Source organism: Fundulus heteroclitus, chromosome 12 (assembly GCF_011125445.2).
Source record: "Fundulus heteroclitus isolate FHET01 chromosome 12, MU-UCD_Fhet_4.1, whole genome shotgun sequence".
Classification (NCBI taxonomy): domain Eukaryota; kingdom Metazoa; phylum Chordata; class Actinopteri; order Cyprinodontiformes; family Fundulidae; genus Fundulus; species Fundulus heteroclitus.
Genome location: NC_046372.1, coordinates 42795850 through 42819512, shown reverse-complemented (window position 1 = coordinate 42819512; position 23663 = coordinate 42795850). Strand labels below are relative to the sequence as shown.

The following is a 23663-nucleotide window of genomic DNA, read 5'->3' as shown; positions in this document are numbered from 1 at the left end:
TGAGGATCGTATAAAGGTTGTAGTCGCACCGCAAATTGAGCCCGAGGTTCTCCTCGTAGCGCAACTGGATGTTCAGGAGGGGATTGTGCAGAGGAGAAGCATTAACTGCTACTCTGTCTCCGTCCATAGTTTGTTCAGGTCTTCACCGGTTGCAGATATGTGTGGAATACCTGGGCGGGAAGTCAGGTCATACTATTTATACGCTTCTGATGACGTAAGATAGAAACATCGAGAAGTTGCTGCTTCCTGAGAAATGCGTTCATGTGATGGTTTCGTTTCGTGTTAAATCATATCTCACGCACAGCTGAAAAAAAAAGGCTTTTATCAAATCATGTTCAGCTTTTGAATACAATAGTTTTCTACTGGAGAAAAGAGCTGGAGTGGGGACGAGAAAATGGCCCTGGCATTTTTTGCTGATTGTAGCCCTCCATGATTAGTTATAGAATAGATGCACATGGAGACCCACAACACGGGGGACATATGCGGGTGCAGTCTAGAGGGGGACAGTGTTATCCTGATTAGATTTATAGCACTCTGAAATATGCCGTTTCTTGAATGAATCGGAGATTCCTGTATGTTATTTCTCATCTGGTCTTGGAATTTCCAGAGCTTGCCCTGAAGGCATCACCTGTAGCTCCCGGTGTGTGTGGAGGGCCACGATGGGGTTGGGTGAGGATGGGAAGAGGCTTGCATTCAATAATAACTACCGTATACTGTGTTAATTCAAATGTTTGGTAGACGGAAGGTCACAGTGTGCCCACCTCCAGAAACTGGACCACAGCAGTGAGTTCAGGTGTTTTCAGAGGAGGAGACGTGACCCAGGAGGGTAAGAAGGAGAAAGAGGTCAGAATAGCTGCTAACAGCTCTAACAAAATGAACTGAGAATGAAATAAGGCGTTTAGTAACTAGTTACATTTACTCAGTGAGATTTACTTTATTAACCTTTTGAACTAAAAACACTTTTAGGAGTAGCTTTACTGCAAAATGTCCAGCTAAACTAAGAAGTATTTTAAATTCTGTTCTCTGAGATACAGGGAGCCAGTGTAAGGACTTTAGAATTGGGTGACTGGAGACCATCGCAGCGACTACTTTTAGCAGGAAAACCTGAGCGGACATGTCTGAGGTCTGCAGAACGAAGACAAACACACATGCAGCTTCTTCCTCTCAGCTGCTGTTAGAAATTAATCTGATTACTGGACACTCAGCAAAGATATCACATTAAAGAAAAAAAACTCAATTATTGCATGTGGCGTTAATCCTGAGTCCTAATCAGGATAATTATTTATATTCACGGTGCGAGGACAGTGGGTTGAGAAGAGTTTATCAGAGTTGAGTTGAGTGCACGTATGTTATGTCTCACCGCACGCTGGGTGAGACATAACATACGTATATATATGTGTATGTGTATATATATATATATATATATATATATATATATATATATATATATATATATATATATATATATATATATATCCGTATTATAATGTTGTACATTACTATAGTATTCTATAATTAACTTGAACACAAATAATGTACCAGAAATTTGTTATATTAGAAAGTTAAAATTATCGATTGAGATTTTAGCGCCCTCAGGTGGACACACCATAAACAACAGAAGAACTCGTGATTGTTTATTTTTTACAAAAACCAAAGAGGAAATGGAACAAAGAACACAAAGCCAAGGCAAACATTATTACAATACATTTATTAAGTACAAAATACACAAGTACATATGCAAATCAAATAAATTATAAAAAAAACTGAAGAATATTCGAAATTAAATACATTTTTACACTCCTATATGTGTTTATAGCAGGTTTTTTATGTACTTTAAGAAATGGTGTATATATTTTTATTTCCCTAACCAAAACTGGGAAACATTTTTGCTATTAAAAAAGCAAAAAACAAAACAAAAAACAAAACAAAAACAAATCATTGCTTATTACTTAACCTTTTCATCTAAAGAAAATATCTTGCTCTAATATCCTTTAGAGATATTAGAAAACTCAGAAAATAAAAAAATGTAACAGCAAAATTCTCATGTCCACATTTCCTACTACCCCCAAACTATACACACAAATACAATTAGAACAGGTGAGAAAAAACTTTTACTAGGTATTAAACCTACATGAAATACTTGTAAGGATAAAATGGGTTGTAGTTAGAAAAATTGAGCGGGGGGGGAAAAAAACGAATCCAGAGAGAGAGAGAAAACTTAAAAAACATATTGAAAACTGACTGTACAAACATCTTAAGAACTATGTTCGCAAAACATGGCATTGACCGTTAGCTCCTTTACATCAACACAGTTGATATAAAACATTTCCATGTCTTCCTGACACTGGAAGGAAATCAAGAAGGGATGCTTTGAAGAACTGTATTCTTCAAGGGCCATTTTCTGCCTGGGCTTGCTCATCTGGAACACTTCAGGCTCTTCTATTTCCCCATGGAATAAGGCCTTGTGCTGGTATCCAGTCCCATATGCTTTATGCAAGTCCCTCATGATCTGTTTCTGTCCCTAAGGCAAGAAAGAAAGTAAATAAAAACCCCAACATTCTATATATACATCTGTGACTCAGTTCTGTAGTTTCAAAAGAGGTGATCAGGAAAGAGCAGGACCAGGAGCTTGGTGCTTTTCACCCTCTCTACACCAACATTAAGCATTAAACATTAAACACTCACCACTGCCCTCTCCACCATCACCGTTTCTGGGGGAGGTTTCTGCACTGGTGGACTTTGGAACCCTGAAGACCGGTTCCAGGATTCTTGAAGGAAGATGGGAGGATTCTTCTGTCCAGTGAGTAAATCGATGTCCATGCCTTTGAATTGAACAACAGGATCACTAGCACATAGTAAACTAACATATAGAGGACACGGAAGTTTTCTGTGTGAATGTACCTTCAATGCTAAACCTCTCCATTAGCTGGAGGGACCGCCAACAGCGAATGCTTGGCATCTCCCACTTAAAAAAAACAGGCAAAAAGAAGCATAATAAAAATTACAAGTGGCTCGAAGAATTTAAATGTAATCAATCCCCCAAAAACAAAAAAAAAAACATACCTGGGAAAAGGTAAATGGGGTTGATGTGCCATCAGGTCAAAGGGAGTCAAGAAATACTAACTCTCTCTGTTTTACCAGTAGAACCTGCAATTGATATTCTTTTTATTACCACATCATTAAACAGCAACGCATATCCATCATTCACTGAAATTATTTTACACAGAAAAATGGCATTACACAGAGGAGGTATTGATCAGCAGCACCCTGTATTTGGCTCCATGCTGGGAAAACTACAACATTTTTTGTTGTCAAGTTCTAATAATACCAATAAGCATTAATATGGCATCATACATGCTATATACACTGAAAAATAGAAAGAGTGAGGAGGACAGCAATATAGATAAATTCATGAAAATACCTACAGGCAATGAACACAAAGGATCAACATCTTCTGCCTTCCACAGGGGCACCACATACAAATCGAAGATATATATTTCTCTTCCCTTATGGAAACAAAGAATTATGTTAAGTATTTTGATTGGTTCATAAGGCTTAAAAACAAAGATCTAGGCAATTTAATTACACATCTTTTTGCTGTTTCCTCCACTATTTTCAGGCAAGCATTTCCAGTCTGAAAGACATTGAAATTAACCAGTGAGTAGACAGTTAGATGTTACAGGTTTTGTGAGACACATTAAAGAATCCTTACATTTAATTCCATGCACTGATTTAACCCCAAGGACCAGAAATCCTCCCGTGTCAGGCACATACTTCCCTCCTTCACAATTAGTTCAATAGGTGAACGATCCTGCATGGTCCAATATGTAAGTTAGCTAAATGGAAGAAAAATACATTATTTCAGGAGAAGTTATTACATTTGGGGCAGCAATGTGAGAAAGGAGAGGCTATTAAATTAGCAGAGCCAGTCAGGCTCAGAGGCAAAGCAAAATATGTCAAAACATACAAGAGCCTCTTGAACTGGGTTTACATCCGGTTCCCACTTTCCTCCAGAAGAACAATAGGAATGCTCCAGCTGCCAGTTCCTTGAGGAGTATTCATGGTCCTTGAGAAGCTGCCCTCAGGTAGTTAATCATCTGATTGTATATATGATGACAAAATAGTTTCAGTTATTCTCAAGAAGTAAAAATATGAACACAAAGACTATTAATACACCGAAGTGTGGAACATCTAAAATCCCTTACTTATTAACCTATAATAGGGCCTCAGTCTGGACACATTGGCCTTCATGGAGGTAGATCCTTCATCACAGTGGCCACTCCTTTTGTTGTAATGTTTCCAATGATGTAAGGTCCTCTGTGCTGGCTGGTCAATGTGTCCCGTGTACGTGGCCTTTTTGAAGCCCCTCAAATCAGGCATTCATCCCCAGCCTCAGCTGTTGTGACACGGGTAAACTTGCATTTCCGGTACCCAAAAGTCCTCTGCTGTCTTTCTTGTGCCCGTTCAATATTTTGAAGAACCTTCAAAAATAGAAATGCACTTTAGGCAAGATTGTAAAAAAAAAATCTTATTTCTTGTATTTTCTTCACATTTACAAACCTTGGTATTAAGATTTTGTATTTCACTCAGCTGTTTATCAATTTCATCCTCTACATTGCCAACCTCAAAGTTGTCTCCCATTGGACGGGACAGGTATTCATAATCTCGGGCAGATGTGGGTGGCGGTGGAACAAGAGGAAGTATGGGGTGTATTTGGTTGAAGACTGATAGCAAAAAAGTTATGGTCATCTCTTTTTGTGCAAATTAAACAACAGTGAACTACCTGCTTGGCAGTGTTCACTGGAGCAACTGCAGCAAGGTGGAGGTCCCAGTCTTTATGGCTTTTGTTCACGTACTTTCTCAAAGCACGTTTTATATTTTGATTTGTCCTATCATCCTAAATGAAAAATATGATTTTTCATAAATAAAGGAACCTGATTTAAACATGGAAGTTCTTGCAAAACAAACATTAACTACCTGTCCATTGGTCTGGGGGTGGTATGCACCTGACACAGCATGCTGGATGTTCAGCAGTTTAAAGAGACTGTCATTCAGCTGCAGGGAAATGGGCCAAAATGACCTAAACAAACAGTGCTTGTGTTTCGGTCTATTAATTAAAAATAAAAACCTTGAAAGTAGAACTGGTGCCACAGTTTTCATAGGATCATTAAGTTAGCAGCGGTGACAACGCTTGACCTGAAAGGAAAATTTGTTGTGTAGTTGATGCAGGCTGAACAATGAAATCAGTAAAATTCAACATATAGTTTATACTATGTGTCTATTAAATTCTTTATGTTAAAAGTCTTCAAAGTTAAAGGTGATGGTTATGGAAGGTATGAGTTATAATTAATTTGTTTTACATTACCCAGTCATCAACATCCTTTGTGATGGTGAGCCAATAATAACCAGCAAAAACCTTGTCTTGACTGGTCCTCCTGCCACTGCGATTGCCAGTACCAGGATTATTGTGGCACTCCATCAAGACAGATATTCTTTCTTTCTCAGAAAGTGCCACAAACCTCAATAACTGCCAGCTGGGACCAATGTAGAACGGTCGGCTGTCTGTTTGAAGAATGGGTGGATGGAATGATATGAAAACAGTATAAATGAAACATATGGGTTTATTTATTTTCCTCACAAAGTCATAGAATTTAAAGCAAACATTATAATTATATTTTTGTGCATCCCAGGGTAAGTGCAGTAACCAAAAAAGCAGACAAGATAAAAATAGAAATACATATTTAAAATTCTAAGAAATATTGTCGCTCTTAACATTTTAAATATATATTTTTACTTTGACTGTAACGTTCCTGTCAGAATAAAAAAATAATAAAATGAGAACATAATCATCTTAAAGGTGTAATATATTCCAGATTGGACTTCAAATTGAAAAGACTGCTTTCCAATGGACAAGACATTTTTATTATTCTTATTTAAACATTAAACTGAGTTATAGACTAAATACATATATAATAAATACATTATTTCTGGCTACTTAAAGTTAAATTTACTTTGCAATTTAACTTCCGGTACAGATCGGGCAGTGACAGGGCATGTCACCACAGACATTATATACATAGACGCCTCATTGGGTGCAGGTTTGTTTGTCAACATCACCGCCATATTGTATGTGGCTGAAAGTAGTGAATGTCTATGTTCCCTGTGTATATGTTTTAAGTATTCAGATAAAAAAGATATAGATGGAGCTTATTTATACTTGTAAAAAAATATAGAGAGATTAATTGATAGAGATTGGCAGCCAGATTGGCCTTTGATCAATGTTTTGACTGATGTTCATATACAGATTTTGAAGTATTCTAAATAAATACGTGTGTTTATATATATAGTACAGAGCAAAAGTTTGGACACACCCTCTCATTCAAAGAGATTTAGTTTATTAACCTTTTGAACTAAAAGCACTTTTAGGAGTAGCTTTACTGCACTGTACTTTTTACTTTGACCAGAGTCCTATTATTAAAAGGTATCGCTCCTACTTGAGTAAAAATGTCTACTGTGAGTAACTACCCAGAACAGACTAAATGAAAGGAAGAATCGCTTCTCCACGACCTGAATGCTGCTTGTCAAGACTTGATGCAATCTGCTGGGTTTCCTTAGATAGGAATTTGTTTGACCAATCTGTAAAATCTGATTGAATTTGACTATGGAAAATGCCTTGAGATGACATGTTTCATGAATTGATGCTATATAAAAAAAAAATTTTATTGAATTGAACAAACATGGGAGAAAATGAAAATATTTGTTTTGGGTTTGTATTTAAATGATAAACGGACCAGTAAGCACGCACAACGGCACTATTTCCACAAGAGGTGCCGCGTTTTAAAGATTACTCAGTTAGAAATGTCCAAGATGTAAAAGCATTCCAGCAAAGACGCCTGTTAACAGACCTAAAAAGACAGTCCTCTTAACATTTGAAGATAGCAAAAACGTACAGTGCCTTTCAAAAGCATTCAACCCCTTGAACACACGTCCGTGCTTCTCGTTAGCGTTTGACATCACAGGCCGACACAGGACAAAGTGCACGGTTGTAAGGTGGACGTAAAATGACAGGATTTTAAAAATGTTAGACAAATAAAAGAAGGGATGTTGTGACGTAGTAGCTTCCCAGGACTGGACATAAGCCCTCCTGATCTAAACCATTGCTGTCATGGCTCTGGCTGCATGGTCAGGGTTGCTGTCCAGACTGTGAGCCGCTGATTGGACACCAAGTGCTTCAGCCTTCAGGGCTCCTCCCAACAAAGCCCTGCCTGTGGCCCTCCATTCACTTTCACATGGACGCTGACCAGCTTCTCTGTCCCTGCTGAGGAAAATGCTGCCACCACCATGTTTCACCATGCCAGTGGTTGCTCAGGACATTGTACAGTGTTAGTTTTGCTAATTGGGACAAAAGTTCAATGTTGGTGTCACCTTCCTCCAAATGTTTACTGGGTCCTCTACACCAGAGGTTGTCAAACTTTTCGTGGCCAGGGACCCCTTAGCAGCGGTAAAAAAAAAAAGATTTCCAAGCACCCCTTTAGATTCCTCATGCTGATAGTATTTTTTAATCATTCTTCTGTACTGTTAAATACATTAGGAATTATATATGTTTTTAAAAAATAGATATAAATACACCTAAAATTAGAGATTTGGTGGATATTAGATCCTCATGAAGCCAAACTCGATGTAACTGTTGTCATACTTCCTACTTTTAGCTGATTTGGCTTTTACCTTACTTGATGACGTGGACGGAGTTAAATATTTGTCTATGGTGTTACATAGCTCAACCCACGCATCCTCAGCAGTGCCTCCTCAGGCCCGACATCCTGCTTTTCACGGACCACCCCATGGTCCGCGGACCCCCGGGTGTCCAGGGACCCCAGTTTGAGGGCCGCTGCCTTACATGGCTTGTGGCAAACTCCAAACAGTACAATTTGTGGCGTTCCCAGCCCTCACCAAAAAAGGCTGCAGGCCTAACGGTTTCTATTGTCTCCCCCTTTCAATGCTGCCCTTGAGAGCATGACTCATGGTGCGTTCCATTTGCAGTCGGAGCTCGGAAATCCCAGCTTCCGATCGGAAAAATCAACAGCGGCTGGAGTCGGACTTTCCCCTAGGAAAGTGGGAGGAATTTTTTTAAGGCCGATTGTCGGATCCAGCATGGCAGCTCCTCGCATCAACAACAGTAAGAGATGATTAAACAGGTTTTTTTCACAAGACACAGAGCTGTCAGAGTACGTCTAGAGTCAATGTCACACGGAGCGGCTGCAGCTCTGAACCGAACTAATCAAAAGGGGTGTTTGCATGTGGAAAGTACAGCTTTAAAGGACGTTTCTAAGCAGGACTAGGAGCAAAACAACAGCTTTCCTGGCCGTCGCCATACTGGAATCCTGACCTTTTTGGTTTTTATTTTGGAATCCAGACCGTCTGTGTTAACTGGAACGCTTTTCGCCCGGGTTCACCCCATTCCCAGCTCCTGTTTCACTTGTCTGAGGCAAATGGAAGACAACCTCAGTCCCCTGAGAACCAAAGGCGGACATCAGCGTGTTTAAAAGGCTGAGTTCATCAGTAACTCTTCAGACTGAAGAAGTCTCCTGGAGAAGAGATGAAACATCTCAACTAAGAGGAACCCGTCCAGAGGACCTATTATTTTTTTTTTACCTTTAGTAAGACGTTTAGAAGCTTGGGATATTGTTTTATTATCTATTAACCCTATTATCTATTATCCCTGTCCTGTCCGGTGGGTTCCTTGGTCTTCATGTTGCTGTCAGTTCTCTGATGTTCTCCGGCACACCTCTGAGACCTTCACAGAGCAGCATAGTGAGATGAAGTTACACAAAGGAGGACTCTGCTTATTCACCGACTGCTCTAGACAGACAGGGTTGGGCTGGACTTGACAGCACAGATCTAAGTCAAATGTTTATTGGGTGAAAAAAAAGAAATCTAATCTAAAAACCATCTGTCCTTTAACTTGGGCTCCACTGTTTTATTGTGGTGATCGTAAGGTGACACAGTGGAAAAAGGTCCCAGCAGGGGTGTGAATAATTTTAGTGGATGGCTCCACGGATTAGCACTCACACATCAGAGAGGGTGGCAGGAGGCTTGTACTTCAGCATCCCCAGCATGGAGGACATCCTCTTCACGGTCTGCTCCGGCATTTCTTCTCGGATATCTACGGCTTGCTGCGGGAACAGGAAGGCCAGTCAGCGGCGTTAACTGGCAGCACTTAGCGCATGGACGCCATCGTTACGCCGTCCGTTTACCTTTGGGTCTATTTCAGCCAGAACGTCGTTCAGGATCTGCAGGAGCTGCATGGGCTCCTGGGAATCAAACGTGATGAGGTTGAAGTTCTTCCTGAAGGGCTCCTTGTTCAGTTGTTCGACGATGAACTTCAGTTGTTCGCTCATGGCGGCAGTCTAGAAAGGTCGATTTAGAAAGGCTCTTCGTGTTGTGGATAAGCGAGCTAACTAGCTAACGCTGCCGTAATATAAGCTCCCGGCCTGCCGTTAATAAAGTTAGCCTGGCTAGCTTGATCTGCACAAAATAAATATGTAAACGCTTCCAGATAACGCCGAGGAACAAGCACCGATTTACAAAACAAGTCTCTAGAAGTTTGTTGTCAGCTTTACGTTTTTTCGACGTGCTAAGCCGATGAAGAAGAGCGAGAACGGTTGTCTACGGCTCCATAGATACCGCACAGGCGTCATGAACTGGTTGCTAACAGGAAGTGCCTTACTGGTTAGTTCAATAAAATTGGATTTTCTAACATGTTGTGATTTTTAAACGCATGAACTTTATTATTATTATTATTATTATTATTATTATTATTATTGAAAAACATAACGTAATGCAGAATTTTACCCTCTGAAATATATTACGTCTAATATACTTATGTGTAGAAAATGTTACACTAAACATCAAGAAGTCAGTGTCCATCTCCCAGCTTCCCATTGACTAAACTTCCCACTGACTTGACTAAAGTGACATTTCACTGCGTTTAACCCCCTCCTGGACAATCTCTGGCCCGCTTAGTTCACACTGAGCCCGTTGCATATTTCAATAACGTTATGTGTGAGCAGGGTGGGGCTATTGTTTTTTCATGAGGCCACAGAACAAAGGAATAAAAAAAAAAAAAAAAAAAAAAGAACAGTTTCATATATTAAGTGAGGCACGGAGCCACCTGCGGCTCCGGAACTGCAGGTTGTTGACCTCTGATCCAGCAGATGAAATCTGAGATCCTAGCTCAATACAGCTGAGGCTAAAAGTGCAACACCGTGATTTATAAGTCATTGCTAAAGTAAAACTGTAAAGGTAAAACATGAAATTGGCCCAATGGACCAATCAGGTATGGTTTCTGTACCAGTGCATATAATCATAATAAACTGTCTTAGTATTATGCCCTCAGGACAGGCATTATAACAGGACAGGGGTTATAACAGGGCCCAGGACCAGTTCTACAGGAGCACTGGCCCCTGTTGGCCCCTGTCCCATGATTTTAAGGATTTTTTCAACTTCAGACAACCTTAGATTGGGCCCAGCTTGAGCAGAATTACTCAAAATTGAAATCCCAGGCTTAATGAAATGTTGTTTGTGAATTGTGAAAAGTTCATTTAATTCATAAAACCTGGAAAAAGGTTTATTTATGCTTTGCTAAAGGGGTCTTAAGACTAAAGCTTTATATCATACCTAACCTGGCTTTTGGTTGCCATTAACCAGGTCATGACATAAATCTGCCTCTTAGGCTATTTAACCCCACTTCTTCTCAGAGATAGTAGAATAAATAAATGGGCTGGTTTCCCTGATGGATCCAGAATTTGAGCATAATCTAAAAAATATTGTGACAGGGTTGAGATTGGGCCATTCCACAAGCTTAACCTCGACCTGCTTTATTTCAAAAACCTCTTTTTAAAGCGCATGGAATGATTGTCTTGCTTGGACCCCCGTCTGCACCCACAATTTCAACCACCTTGCAGTGAAGTTAAAGGTAGTTCTCCTCTTCATTATTCCACCCAGTGTGTGTGATTCACCAGTGCCTCTGAAACAGATCTTCAGCATGACAGCTGATGAAGTATTCACATTAACTCCTCCTCCACCGGTTGGTTTTATTTAATATGTAGTAAGTATAAAATAATCCAAGGTCTCCACAACTTTAGAGAAGGTTTAAATAATTTACATAATTACTAATCGAAAGCCAAGGCCCTTCAAGGCTACCCCAGGATGATTAAGTAACACCTGGTCATCATTTTCCTAACTTTTAGGTGGCGCCCCTGACTAAAACGAAAAAAAGGTTTTCCAGCTTGTTTCGCAATGAAATATAATAATCTTAAGCATTTCACAACAAAAAGAGAGCGTACAAACGATTTGGAGGGGCCACCTGTAAAGTCGGGATTGCATTTGAACGCAGCAGCTGATCGGTTGAACCGCCAGGGGGCGATGTGTCGACGTCACGAGCCAGCCAGGCAGCCCGAGGCGGACGGTGGCTGCGGGATTCAGGGAAGTGTTGATCGCTGTGATCTGTGACTAACACACATGTCTGGAGCTGCTGACAGCCGGGGAGAGACGTAAAGAGGGAAATATTACTCTGTTCCGGAGACATATTTAGTTTGAGGAAACTACTTCATTCTCCACACCCACCCACCCACCTGACCCAAACCTTGGCCATCCGAACCTGCCCCCCCACTGTAAATGTTTGTTTTCTCCCGTTTCTCAGAAGCCGAGTCAACTTCTGCCCAATGTTTGAACTCTTATTCAAATGTTCCGGCGGATTTATCGTAAAGCTCTAACTGCTCCCAGTTGAAGCCTGTGTGTGTTTTTAATGTGTTTGAGGCATAAATGTGAGCGGCAGCCAGTGGCCCCTCCTCTTTGTGCTGCTGCCACTGACGGCAGAGCCGAGCAGCAGCAGCAGAGCCGCTAGTCAGTCTGACACCGAACCCGGAGACGGACGCAGCACCGGATCTCCTGGGACCGCTCTGCCTCCTCTCAGGGTCCAGCTGGGAAGCTGGCAGGAACTGGTCTGCCTCGGACTTTGCTGAAGGAGGCCATAAAGCCGCAGCTTTTTTTTATTTTTATTTTCTTTTAAATAGTTTTTTGTGCTGCTGAACTATGGAAGCTGTGAGCGCCGCAGCAGCTGTGCGTCTGTGCGTCCTTCTCTCTCCCCATTAGGCTGCTCCACTCTTAATATCCCCGAGCCTTCGCAATGGTGGAGCCACTGGGCTTTGGGGAGGCGTGGAGGGCCCAGTTCCCAGAGTCTGACCCCCCGAGAATGGACCTGAACTCGTTGGGGGACATTGAACAGGAGCTGGACAAATGCAAGTCCTCCATCCGGCACTTGGAGAAAGAGGTCAACAAGGAGCGTTTTCGGATGATCTACCTGCAGACTCTCCTGGCTAAGGAGAGGAAATCCTATGACGGCCAGAGGTGGGGCTTTAAAAAGATGCCTCAGATGAATGACGGTCCGCCCGGCGGGGCAGAAGACAGGAGGCCCCTCAGTGATGAGGCGCAGGCGGGCGAGCAGGAGCAGAGGGGCCCGAAGACCCCAAGGGATACGGGGCATCCAGAGGAAGTGATGGAGGGGTTGTCCCCGGCCAAGCAGAGAGAAAGGGTGTCACCTGTCCGCCACGACTCGGAGCCTCCTGACATCCCGGTGGGGACCGGGTCCGTGGCAGCCCTCAGGTCCAACTTCGAGCGCATCAGGAGGGCCCACTCTCACACGGCGGGGGACAGCAGGGGCCCGTCGGCGGCGGGGAGCCAGGAGAAGCCCTTCTACGTGAACATGGAGTACCACCAAGAGCGAGGGCTGGTCAGGGTGAACGACAAGGAGGTCTCGGATAAGATCAGCACCCTGGGCTGCCAGGCCATGCAGATGGAGCGCAAGAGGTCCCTGCACTCCCTGCCGGGCAATCTGTCGGCCGCCGCGGGGGACGCGGCCAAGCCCGTCCACAGGGGCAGGGCCACCGTGGGGAGCTGCAGCTTCGCCGGGTCTCCCGATGACCCCGAGGTCGGCCCCCACTTCCTGAGAGAGGGTGCCGTCAGGCCCGCCGAGGGGAGGTCGGAGAGGCAGCCGGCGGAGTGCCAGCCGTACACCAGCGTGTACGTGGGAGGGATGATGGGGGACGGGGACACCCGGGTGATCCACATCAGGGACCGCAGCGTGGAGGAGGACCCTCACCTCACTTGGCCGAGGCGCTCCTACTCGCCCGGGAGCTTCGAGGACGTCGGGGGCGGCTACACGCCCGACTGCAGCTCCAACGAGAACCTGACGTCCAGCGAGGAGGACTTCTCCTCGGGCCAGTCCAGCCACGTGTCTCCCAGCCCGACTGCCTGCCCCATGTTCAGGGAGAAGAGCCGCTCCCCCTCCCAGCACTCCCAGCTGTCCGTCGACAGCGGCAGCCCCCCCACGCCTCTGCCACAGAAATGTGGGAAGCAGCAGGGCGTCCCCTCTGTGGCCGGGGTGCGTAAAAGGGGCCAGATGTGGCCCAGCGACGGGGAGTCCACCACGTCCAGCAGGACCTCCCACGACAACAGTGTCCAGGGAGATCTGGGTAGGTCCTTACTCTTCAGTTAAAGCACAAAAGCGGCGATGCGCCGATCGGGCCGATCCCGGCAAATGCCGATTTTTCTGGCTTTCATTAGGGCCTGACCCGCTGAATCAGATTTTGACGTAGCAGACAGGATATCAAAGGCTAGCCTTTCCCTACGCTATCAGCCAGAGGCTGGAACCAGGCCTTTTCTTTTAATTTGGGTCTAATCAGTATTTGGCTGAAAACGCTGACTTTCACTTCTCTGTTGGTGGCTGCATCAAAAATAAAGGCTCACACCATTTTTGTCTAGAAACGCACCAGCCAATAGCGTTCATCTTTGATGCCCTTTGCTTTGAGTTAGTTCAAACTCCGATGTACAGTAGGGTTAGGGACACATCCCTTGATGCATAAACGGAGATAATCTTGCGTTTTGCTTCCTTGTCTGTCGGATTCGGTTCTGCAACCATCAGTGAAGCTGCGGCACATTTTTACCATGTGCAATTATAGCTCTTAATGGGGGGGGGGATGGGATCGGCAGGTCAGGAATGGATCGGCCAGGAAAAGCCCGGTCAGTGCATTCCTGTTAGAGGGACGCTTTAATCGCTCAAATTAAACACATTAGTGTGCGACAGAGTGAGTCACCGAGGCATAAAATGCACCTGCAATCTCTTTAATGCTGTCCTCGTTTTTTGGCCCCAATGTACCGTATTAAATCCATCCTAAAGGGTTTTCTCTGGAGTTGGGATTAATATGCATTGACACAGTTTCTTAACAACTTGGGGTTTCAGATACTTTAACCGAGGGGAAGTGTTTAATGCTGGTGTGTATTAAAAAAAAAAAGTAGGACATATCTGATTGAAATTCATTTGCTTATTTTTTTTTTAATGAGAGCTTTATTTTCTCCTTCCAGCGCCCACGCTTATTGAGCTGAGAGGGGACATTAACCCTTTCCTGGGAGGCGTTATCACCTCCTATCAGAGAGACGGGTTAGACAAGAAATGTGCCTTTGCATCCTCCAAAACCCTCCAGTCTTCACTCTTTTTGTAAACAGGCCTGCCCTCGCTTTTTCACCCCTTTCTGCTCTCTGCCGCCTGAGTGCTGCATCATATCCAAGGGGACGCTCTGGGGCCGCGGGCGCCCCCAGGCCTCCTCGGGTCGCTCGGCCTGTCCACCCTGGGAGTTTTCGTGTCAGCTCCCATTGCCGTTGTTGTCCTCGGCGCGGAGTAATTAACTTAAAGGGGTTTGTCTAGCGTGCTTAATTTAGGGAGGCCCTTTGTTAAAGGGGGTGGGGGGGGGGGGGGGGTGGGTTGAAAAAAGCCCAGAGAAGTCGGTGGAAAAAAAAAAAAGGATGGCCGTGCTCAAAGTGTGTCACGTGGCCTTAAATCAAAACAGCAGCCACCAGGGTTTCCTGCCGAGATGTGTGAACACAATGGAGGAATCACTCATGGAGCACCAGTATTGGCACGGTAACAACACAACAATGTTAAGTGGGATGAGGAGGAGGGTTTCGGGTAACTTTCTAGTCCTACAGGCAGAGCAGAGCTGGTTTCCCTTCAGCAGGGAGGCTTGTTGCAGCTTCTAGCCAGACGTCAGGCTGACTTCAATCACGCTCGCTATAGATCCAGTAGTCTGTTTGTTCTGATGTTACAACCAAGATAAAAATCCTTCAATCCAGAAGCGAGCCGCCAAGCCCACCTGCCAGTGGTGACATTACATAAGACACAATCATCCGCGTTTTTAATCACATCTTTCATTCAGCTGTTTACTTCGTGCCTGTTTTGCTGTGTCGAGGTGTTTGTGCTATATAGGAGAGCTTGGCATGGCCTGTTAGGAAGGCTGTTAATGCTAACTCCACCTGTCAGCGGCTGCTCACACTGGAGCTAACACACAGCCACTGGAAGAAAAATGTAAATAAAGAAAGAAATCAAACCTTTTTCTGTTGCTGGCTGGGCCCTCTGTAGCCTCTAGGCCAAAAAAAGTAGCGTTCCGCTTCCGGGTTTCGGCACCAATTGTTGATGATACCACCAACAGGAGACGGTAGCATTGACAGAAGCTTAGCAACAATAAAACACGTCGGGAAGGTTTTTGAAGAGAAGCAGGGCATACAGACCAGTCCTAACAGTGTTATCTGCAGAGCTGATCATCATCATCATCATCATCATCATCATCATCATCCATTACCCATGTTAAACATTATCAGCAGGTAGACAGACTAAAAATAAGCCCCATCTTACCAGTTAGGTTCACCATGCGTGCACCTACAGTACAGCATTTACCAAGGCTGCTCATACTGTCCAAAGGTCCAGATCTGAATTCTTGTTCAGACCAGCAAGTGATGAGCAAACCTCCTTTATTAAATATGTTGAACATTTACAAGCAAAAAGAATAACAATATATTGGTTGAATGGCCCCTAGCTTCTTCCAGTTCTGGCAGTAAATCTAAAGAGCAGTTAATTTATCCCAAAATATCACTAAAATTAATATTCTTAATTAATCCTTTATCCATTGACTGCTGAGGATGCGTTCAAGACTCCCGCTACCCTGCATGTGGATGGATGGAGGGATGTATTCAAGTTCGATACTAAAGTAAGGCGTAATTTATCAGGATCCATGTATTTTGTTTTTAGTTATCTATTGGCATTGTTGTCATAAAATAGCAGCACACATGTTTTAGAGTACGGTTTGCTAATGCCAACTGGTCTTCTCAAATGTTATGCCTCTTGTGATGTCATCAATCCCACTACAAGAAAATCAGAGTTAGACATTTTTCTTCTGCGCGCATTTTGAGGCTCTGTTTTGTGAAATTGTACAATAGAAATACATTCATCACCACCCAGCTGTGTTTTTCTACCACCAGTGGATGGTACCCTTAAAGGGGCCTTGTCAAGTATTATGGCTTTACGAATTCCTTCTTTAGTAGCTCTCTCTGATTGCGTACTAAGGTTTTTCGGACAAATCATCGCACCCTGTTGGCTTATATGTTATTTCTGTGTTTTACACTTTATTTTTGCTCTTTCTGATTTTAAACAAAGGGCTTTTGTGTATATTTACCATAACGAGACCATGTGACCAGAAATACCATACTGCTCATGCACGGCATGTGTAAATAAGGAGAAGCAATGGAGCTGAATTAATCAGCAACCCCCAGCTGAGGTGCGAAAAAAAAGAGGTTAAGCAACCCTAACCCTATAGATCTGGTTGGCCTTCGACCACGCCATTTAGCATTTAGCATTGCAGGACGGCTACTGGCTCTTAATGTGCGTTCACACCGAACGCGTATTCAGCCACATCCAGTTCCTGATTGGTTGTCACGACGAGGCACGAAAGTTCAGATTTTTCAACTCCAACATCTGTGGCTTGGCATCCATCGGGGGTTTAATCGCCCAAATCGCACCTTTTGCGTCGCTAGAAACGCGCCTGGTAGTTTCACTGTCTTTGTGCCGCGTCGCTCCTGCGTTGCACCTGTACATAGGGATGTCGTGGAAATCTGTGGCTCGGGCCGCCACATTCGCGCTCGGCGTGAAGGCACCTTTACAGTAGCCGCGTCGACTGTCGCCATCTTGCTTTCTGATAGCGCCGCGGTACTGCAGGAGCTATCGTGCCTTGTGCAAAGTTCTTTTCAGGCTCAAAAAGAACAGCGTAAACACTTTCAGGTCGAACGCTTGCAGTATATAGTTTGATGAATTTGTTTCTTAGTGTTTTCTTTTTATGGTCAAAATACTTGACGAGGCCCCTTTAAATTGAGGATTTCACACGGATGCGTTGTCGCCGGCTGTGAAGCCACGGACTGGCCAGAGTGGGTGGGATGTGAGCACCGCTGCTCCCATGTGAGACGGCGGGTGTGGATAAGTGTCTGTTCCAGCGTGAAAGTGATCCGCTGAGGATTGGAGTAAGCAGATGAGCAGAACACAGTGATTTTTTTGTCACACAAAAAGCATAAAGCTTCTGGACTCGGAGCATGTGACAAACAAGCTGCTATTCTGTGACATAATCGGCATTAAGTGTAAAGTAGTGTGGTGCTTGCTAGGATGACTGACCCCCCCCTCACCTCCCCCCTCCTCCTATTTACCACTAGGATGGTCACACAGTTCATGCTGTGGGAGGGAAAAGGTTTTGCTGGAGCTAAAAGTGAAAGTGAGTGGTCTTTAGAGTAGGCAGTAGGCAGGCCTTGGAGTGGCTGTGATAGTTTTCTTGTGGTCAACAGTTCCCTGTTGGTAACAGGCAGGGCTTCACCCTGCGAGCTGTCAGCTGACTTGTCCCCCGAACATGCCCGCCGGTTCCTTCTGTTCAGCACCCACAAGTCACTCCCTCTCAGAGCCTGAGGTTCAGCTTTTTTCTGGGTTTGTGATCTAACGGCACAACTGTCTGATGTGGACCTTGGCCTGTGGATTACCGGCAGTCTGGATTTACTTTCTGATTTTGTAACCACATTAGGCTGCACGTTGCTGGATTAGGCCTCAGGCGGCCGGAGGTTCGGGTGTTTTTGGAAAAATTGCTCTTTGTATCTGGCTTTGTTTGGCTCTTTAAGCAGCAGTTGGAATATTCGCTTCGGTTGCAATTATCATTAAACCTAAGAAAGCAAAGCCATGTCACAGCTGTAGCCATGCTTTGTGCTCCTTATCTACGGTGCCTTGGAGAAGTATTCACATACCTTGAACTTTTCCACAAGGTAGTAACGCCACACGTACAGGATACATAAATGGTTATTTTTTGACTTAGAAAAATCTGAAAAGTGCGGCATGCATTTGGATTCACCCCTAGATAAAACAATGTTCAGACACCTGCCTTCACAAGTCACTTAATTTAAAAGGTTCTGCTTTATGAATCCAGCTGTCCTGGACCCCAACCCAGCCAGGGAACACAGCAGACAGGGGAGGGAAAGAGTTGTGGAGAGGTTTAAAGGAGGGTTGGACTGGAAAACAGCATCCAAGGGTTTGGACGTCTTATGTGCATCTGACTGAAGCTTTTGAGATGCACCAGTTTCTGGTGTGCATTCAAAACTGGTTATGTGGCGGAAGGCCAACACTGGCCTTTTAAGAAAACATGTTAGAGGCTGCAAGGCACCAGAGCTTAAAGCTGCAGCATGGAGTTTGGAGAACACCGTGGACCGTTAGCGGAAAATATCAACTAGCACACCCTACAGGTCCATCCCTCCTTGCTCTCCAGCGCAGCAACACTGTGTTTACCTGTCTTTGTTGTCTGAGCAGGCCCCACTCCAGAAATTGACAGCTTTCCTGTAAAGCAGGTTGTTTCTCCACCTTTTCTCCTCACAGCTTCAGGCCACAGGCAATCTTGAGCTTGAATGACAGCCGCGCTGTGCGGGGGAGGAGGATGTGAGCAGCGGTGCGTTAGAGCGATTAATGCTGCTAACAACCAATCAGAGCCAGACATTCCTCCTGGCTCTGATTGGTTGCTTCTGACCGGGAGCGTCGTATTTCTGCAAATTGCAGGAGGAGCGCTGGGAGGAACCAGAGGAGCTTGATTTATTTATTTATTTACTTTTTTTTTTTTTTTTACATAGGTTATCTCTTATGTTTTACTGTTAGGACATAGTGACAGTTTTAACAAATATGTGAAAAATACATTTATGCAAAAGTTACGTACTGCAGCTTTAACTTACAGCCAGATCTACAATAGAATGGCTTAGATCAGAGCGTAGGGGTGAGTTAGGATGGCCCAGTCAAAGTCCACAAGTCCAGCACTTGAAAAGTTCTGTTTACAAACTCTCTATATAACCTAACAGAGCTTAAGCTGTTCTGCAAAGAGGACGGGACAAAGATTTAAGTCTCTAGACGTGCAAAGCTGGTTAGAGACAAACCCCTAAAGATCTGGAGCTGTACATGCATCACATGGTAGTTTCACAAAGCATTCACTCAGGGGGGGTGAATAGTAATGCTCACCACTTTTTAGATTTTTATTTGGAAAATAAAATTCAAAACCCAGTATTTTTTTTCCCCCTTCACAAATACGTCCATCTTGGTGCAGGGGTAATCGTGCGAAATTCCACCAAAATCCTTCACGTTTGTAGTTGTGACGTGACAAAAAGGTTGGCGGGGTCAGGGCGTCTTTGCTGATGCAGCACATCTGGCAGTTTTGTCTTTCGTTCAGCAAAGCGCCCGGTTTCCCGTTAGCCGCATGTTCTCGCTGCCACAGGCGAAGCCGAGCTTGTCCCGGCGCCTCTTGACTCGATTCTCCCCGTGAAGTCTTCTTGAGACGGCGACACATCTCAGCGTCTTAGCAGACCTCCGTCCTGAGAGGAGAGAACTGAGCGCCGTCTCCCGGTGTCTGCTTATCTAGGCCAGTTGTCAACCCCGGCCGTGCGCAGAGCTGCTGATTAGCCGAGGACCTTTTTAAAGAGGCCGACTCTCTGGTGGGTTACTTTTGCCGTAAGTCATTATCATCACCACGCCGGCAGGCCGGTGGCTCTCCAAGCATTCTGCCGTGGCTGAGGAAGGGGTCTTGACTCTCTCTCTCTCTCGGGGTTAATGGATTACAGCGCGTAAAAGAAAAGGTCGGCCAAAATGGGATACTAAATCTCCCATTAGTTTAATAATAATCCCCGCAAAAAAAACCAACAGCTTGTCCTTTTTAGGAGGCATTTAGCTGAGGCCGCCCCCGGTCAGGATGCGGCGCAGGTTTGGCCCACAAACGGCTCTGTCTGGGACTGATGTTCCTTTGGGGGGGGCAAGTGTCTGTCTGAGCGGTCCAGAGGCCGCCGGGAACCGCTGCCTCAGCAGGAGGAGTCGCACCGTTGCACGTCTGGCCCTCCCGCTTAAATGCCGACTCATGGATATCTGAGGTCCCTGGTGGGAGCCCAGACAGACCTGTCGTTGTACCTGGACGTCAACATCTGAGCTCCGGCGGTGGAGGAGGCCAAAGAATTCAGCCTCTCCCTTTCCTAAAGGAAATGTAGGCGTACATGTAGAGGGAGTCCTGGCCGCTCCCGGGCAGCAATGTGTTTATGCATGAAAAGCAAGGCACCTGTTCTCCTTCTGAGGGCCTGAAAGCTGGCGGCTCATCAGCACACCAGACCAGGCCTCCCCAGCTGCTCTCACAGCGCAGGGCATGAATAGCCTTTGTGTCGCGGCCTATCAGAAAGCAGAGCAGAAACACTTGTTAGGAGGCTGTGCTGGACCCTTAACTCTAAACTTTCCTGTTAACCCCACCGTTCACTTGCACCACGCCACGTATCTCCCCATAGATGATGCTGATAGCAAACAATGTTTGGTATGTTTCAGTGGCCGTAGGGCTGCCCTTACGCTCGGCGATCCTCCCCCCGTGCTCAGCCTCAGCCCTCTGGACCTGCAGGCTCAGCTCCCCAGCCCTGGTCCCTCTCAAAGAGCCCTCTGTGCTGCGGGCTGGCAGGCCAAGAGTTTATGGAATGTCTCAGCTGCTTGTGGGGTGTGGGGAGGAAGTTTAATGAAATGTTAAGTGTTGTGTGAGCTCAACCTCCCTCACAGGAGCCCGACCCGCCGAGCTTGTTTTTTTTCGTGTGATATTAGGCCTTTTTGTTTAAGCTCCTGCCCCAAAGTGACTCAAGCGGCAGCAAAAACAAGTCAAGGGATTCATTTTTAGACATGATCTGCTGGATATGCTGACTTATTATTTGTCAGAAGCTTATTTACAGACCTTATAAAGGTATTCATACGTCTGAAACGTTTTACATTTTATCACAAGCACAAAGTTAAATGTCTTCCATGGTCATTTTATGTGACTAAGCAGCACATTGTCGTGCATAATGGATAAATGTTGCATGTTTTTTCCCCGATTTCGTGACGGAATAGAAATCTGAAAAGTGTGGTGTGCCGGTGTATTCAGCTGACAGATCTCTGCAGATAGCTGAAGCGCTGCCTCAGTCTCAGGCCTGTATTTAGTGCCATGCATCTCCCAGGCTCTCTGTCCCTGCTGAGGAACAGCATCCATGATGCTGCCACCGCCGTGTTTCATTGCTGATGACTGTGTGTTTAGGGCTATATGCATAGTTAGTTTTCTGCTACATATAGAAATGTTGGACAAGAAAAATCTATTCGGTCTTATCTGACCAGAGAACATTTGCTTTGCCCCCCACATATGCAAAAAAAAAAAAGACTTCTTACAGTTTCTGTCAGCTATAGTTTCTTCTTCCAACCCCTTGGTTAAGGCTACGGTTGTGGAGTTCACGACTACTAGGTGTCCTGCTGACAGGCTTCCCACCTGAGCTGGGGATGTCTGCAGCTCCTCCAGTGCCATGACCATGTTGCAGCTGTGCACTCGGGTTGCTGTTATCTGACCTTCTTTCTGACCTGTTCGCTGGGCTCCTTGGTCCTTGTGGCGTTGTTTGTTCACTGATGTTTTCCATCGGTTCTCTGAGGTCTTTGCGGGATGTATTTAGGTAACGCGTAGGTTGGACTATATTGACTCAGTGAGGTCACTGGTTGCACAGGGCTTTGTTTAAAAATACCAGAGAAAAGGGGCACGGATACAAATGCCCTACTTAGTCCATCACATAAAACCTCCACACATCATATACATATGTTGAAGGTTATGCCTAAATGTAGAAAACGTCAGGGAGGTATGAAGGCTTTTGCAACTCACTTTACAGTCATGGAAGACAAATCTATGTGGATGTTAGCAACTGAAGCCTCGAATTAATAAAACCCAGGAGACCTGGCCCAGGTGTTTAGGGTTATGTCCTTGAACATAGCTGCTGAATAAATCTGAGATGTTTTGATTGATCCAGTACTGGCTGAGCTTGCTGTAGACCAAAAACATTGCGTTAAATGTAAAGGCAGGGACAGGGTAGGTCACATTAAAACGCGTCAGGTTAGCTGCGTGCAGCGACGGTTCGTCCATTTGACACATGCACATAAATATTTTAGTGAACCAAGAGGTCACTGATTACTTTCGCTCTTCTTCACTCCTTCTCGCACGTCAGAAGAGCGTTGGTCCTCTGTCGACCTAAATGCACGCAGGACGGTTGATATGCTGCGCAGCTTCTAGTGCAAATGATCGATTCAGGGAGCAAGTTCAGAGAAATGTGACAAAGGCCCGATTCTTGACGCGTTTCCACCGGCGTGCGTTCGTTTTGAGCCGCCCGGCGCAGTTATCGGGCCCCGTTCTCTGTAAAGTGGCACGTTACGAGGCTGGAGGCCGGCCACCCTGAGCTATTTTAATGTACGCTGATTAGTAGGTGCGCGGGGCTGGGCGGCTCACGGCTGACCCTCGCCGCTCTACGGTTGGCACTAATTTTAGGCTTTCTTTAGACGAATCCCCTCCATGCGCTGGTGGACCTCAGAGGAACTCTGGTTTAAAGGGGCTCTCAGTTCAGCAGACGCTGAACACAAGCGACAGGGCGTGACGTCGGTTGACGTCGTTACGCTCGGCAGGAGAAAAAAAGACGCAATTTGTGTCCGGATCCGCCGTGACGGATGGCCTGGACGAGGCAAAATGAGCTCAGAGAATAGACTTTAAAATACTTCTGTCTATAAATCCCTAAATGTCTTAGCACCTAAATACATCACAGACTTGTTATCAGTGTATCAACCCTCCAGACCACTCAGGTCTTCTGGCTCCAGCCTACTCTGCATACCTAGAACCAGAACTAAACAAGGAGAAGCAGCATTTAGTTCCTATGCTCCACTTATCTGGAACAAACTTCCAGAAAACTGTAAAAGTGCTGAAAGCTTGAGTTCCTTTAAATCAAGATTAAAAACACATTTGTTTAAGATTGCCTTCAACTGTTCTAGTTAACTGAATCACCACTTTTTTGTTCTTTTTTCTATCTACATTTTATTCCTACTTGCTTTTATTCTGTTTTATTTTGCTATATTTTAATCATGTAAAGCACTTTGCATTGTCTTTGTACTGAATTGTGCTATATAAATAAATTTGCCTTGCCTTGCCTTGCCTTTTACACATTTTACGTGTAAAAGTCCAGTTAATGCTGCACAGACCAACCTCAAGTCATACGGAGGATTCCTGATTTCTTCTTTCTGCCACATGAGATAGAGGAATGTAGATATTTCAGTTTTGATCAGCAGTCTTTGTATTAATGCGTTTTGTGTTGCTAGTCCAGAGTTCAGTCAAGGTTCTTGTTTGAGGAACCCTCCAACCTCTTCACCTCTTTTTTATGCCCCCCCTCCCCTGCTGCTCCTGCCTCCTCAGCGACGACAC

The 23663-nt window shown here is 44.8% G+C and overlaps 1 protein-coding gene and 1 long non-coding RNA gene across 4 annotated transcripts in view; one reads left to right on the top strand and one right to left on the bottom strand.

Annotated features, from left to right (window-relative positions):
* Window positions 1-1883: 1883 nt before the first annotated feature.
* Window positions 1884-9739, bottom strand: LOC105940010. Of its 3 annotated transcripts, XR_004932144.1 has the most exons (11): window positions 9255-9738; window positions 9070-9173; window positions 4206-4481; window positions 3968-4097; window positions 3713-3836; window positions 3587-3634; window positions 3426-3506; window positions 3064-3147; window positions 2902-2965; window positions 2686-2822; window positions 1884-2521 (listed from the first exon to the last, which is right to left on the bottom strand). It is a non-coding gene; the product is annotated as an uncharacterized LOC105940010 (long non-coding RNA). The 3 variants fall into 3 exon arrangements; XR_004932143.1 differs by having other exon boundaries at window positions 3426-3634; window positions 9255-9739; XR_004932145.1 differs by lacking the exon at window positions 4206-4481 and having other exon boundaries at window positions 3426-3634.
* A 2448-nt stretch (window positions 9740-12187) lies between these two features.
* si:dkey-91m11.5 (PH_BCR_vertebrate and RhoGAP_Bcr domain-containing protein) overlaps window positions 12188-23663 on the top strand; it is a 43648-nt gene continuing 32172 nt past the window's right edge. The window contains exon 1 of the mRNA XM_012882149.3: window positions 12188-13532. Within this exon, the coding sequence (XP_012737603.2) occupies window positions 12188-13532 (1345 nt within the window). The remainder of the gene's footprint in view (window positions 13533-23663) is intronic.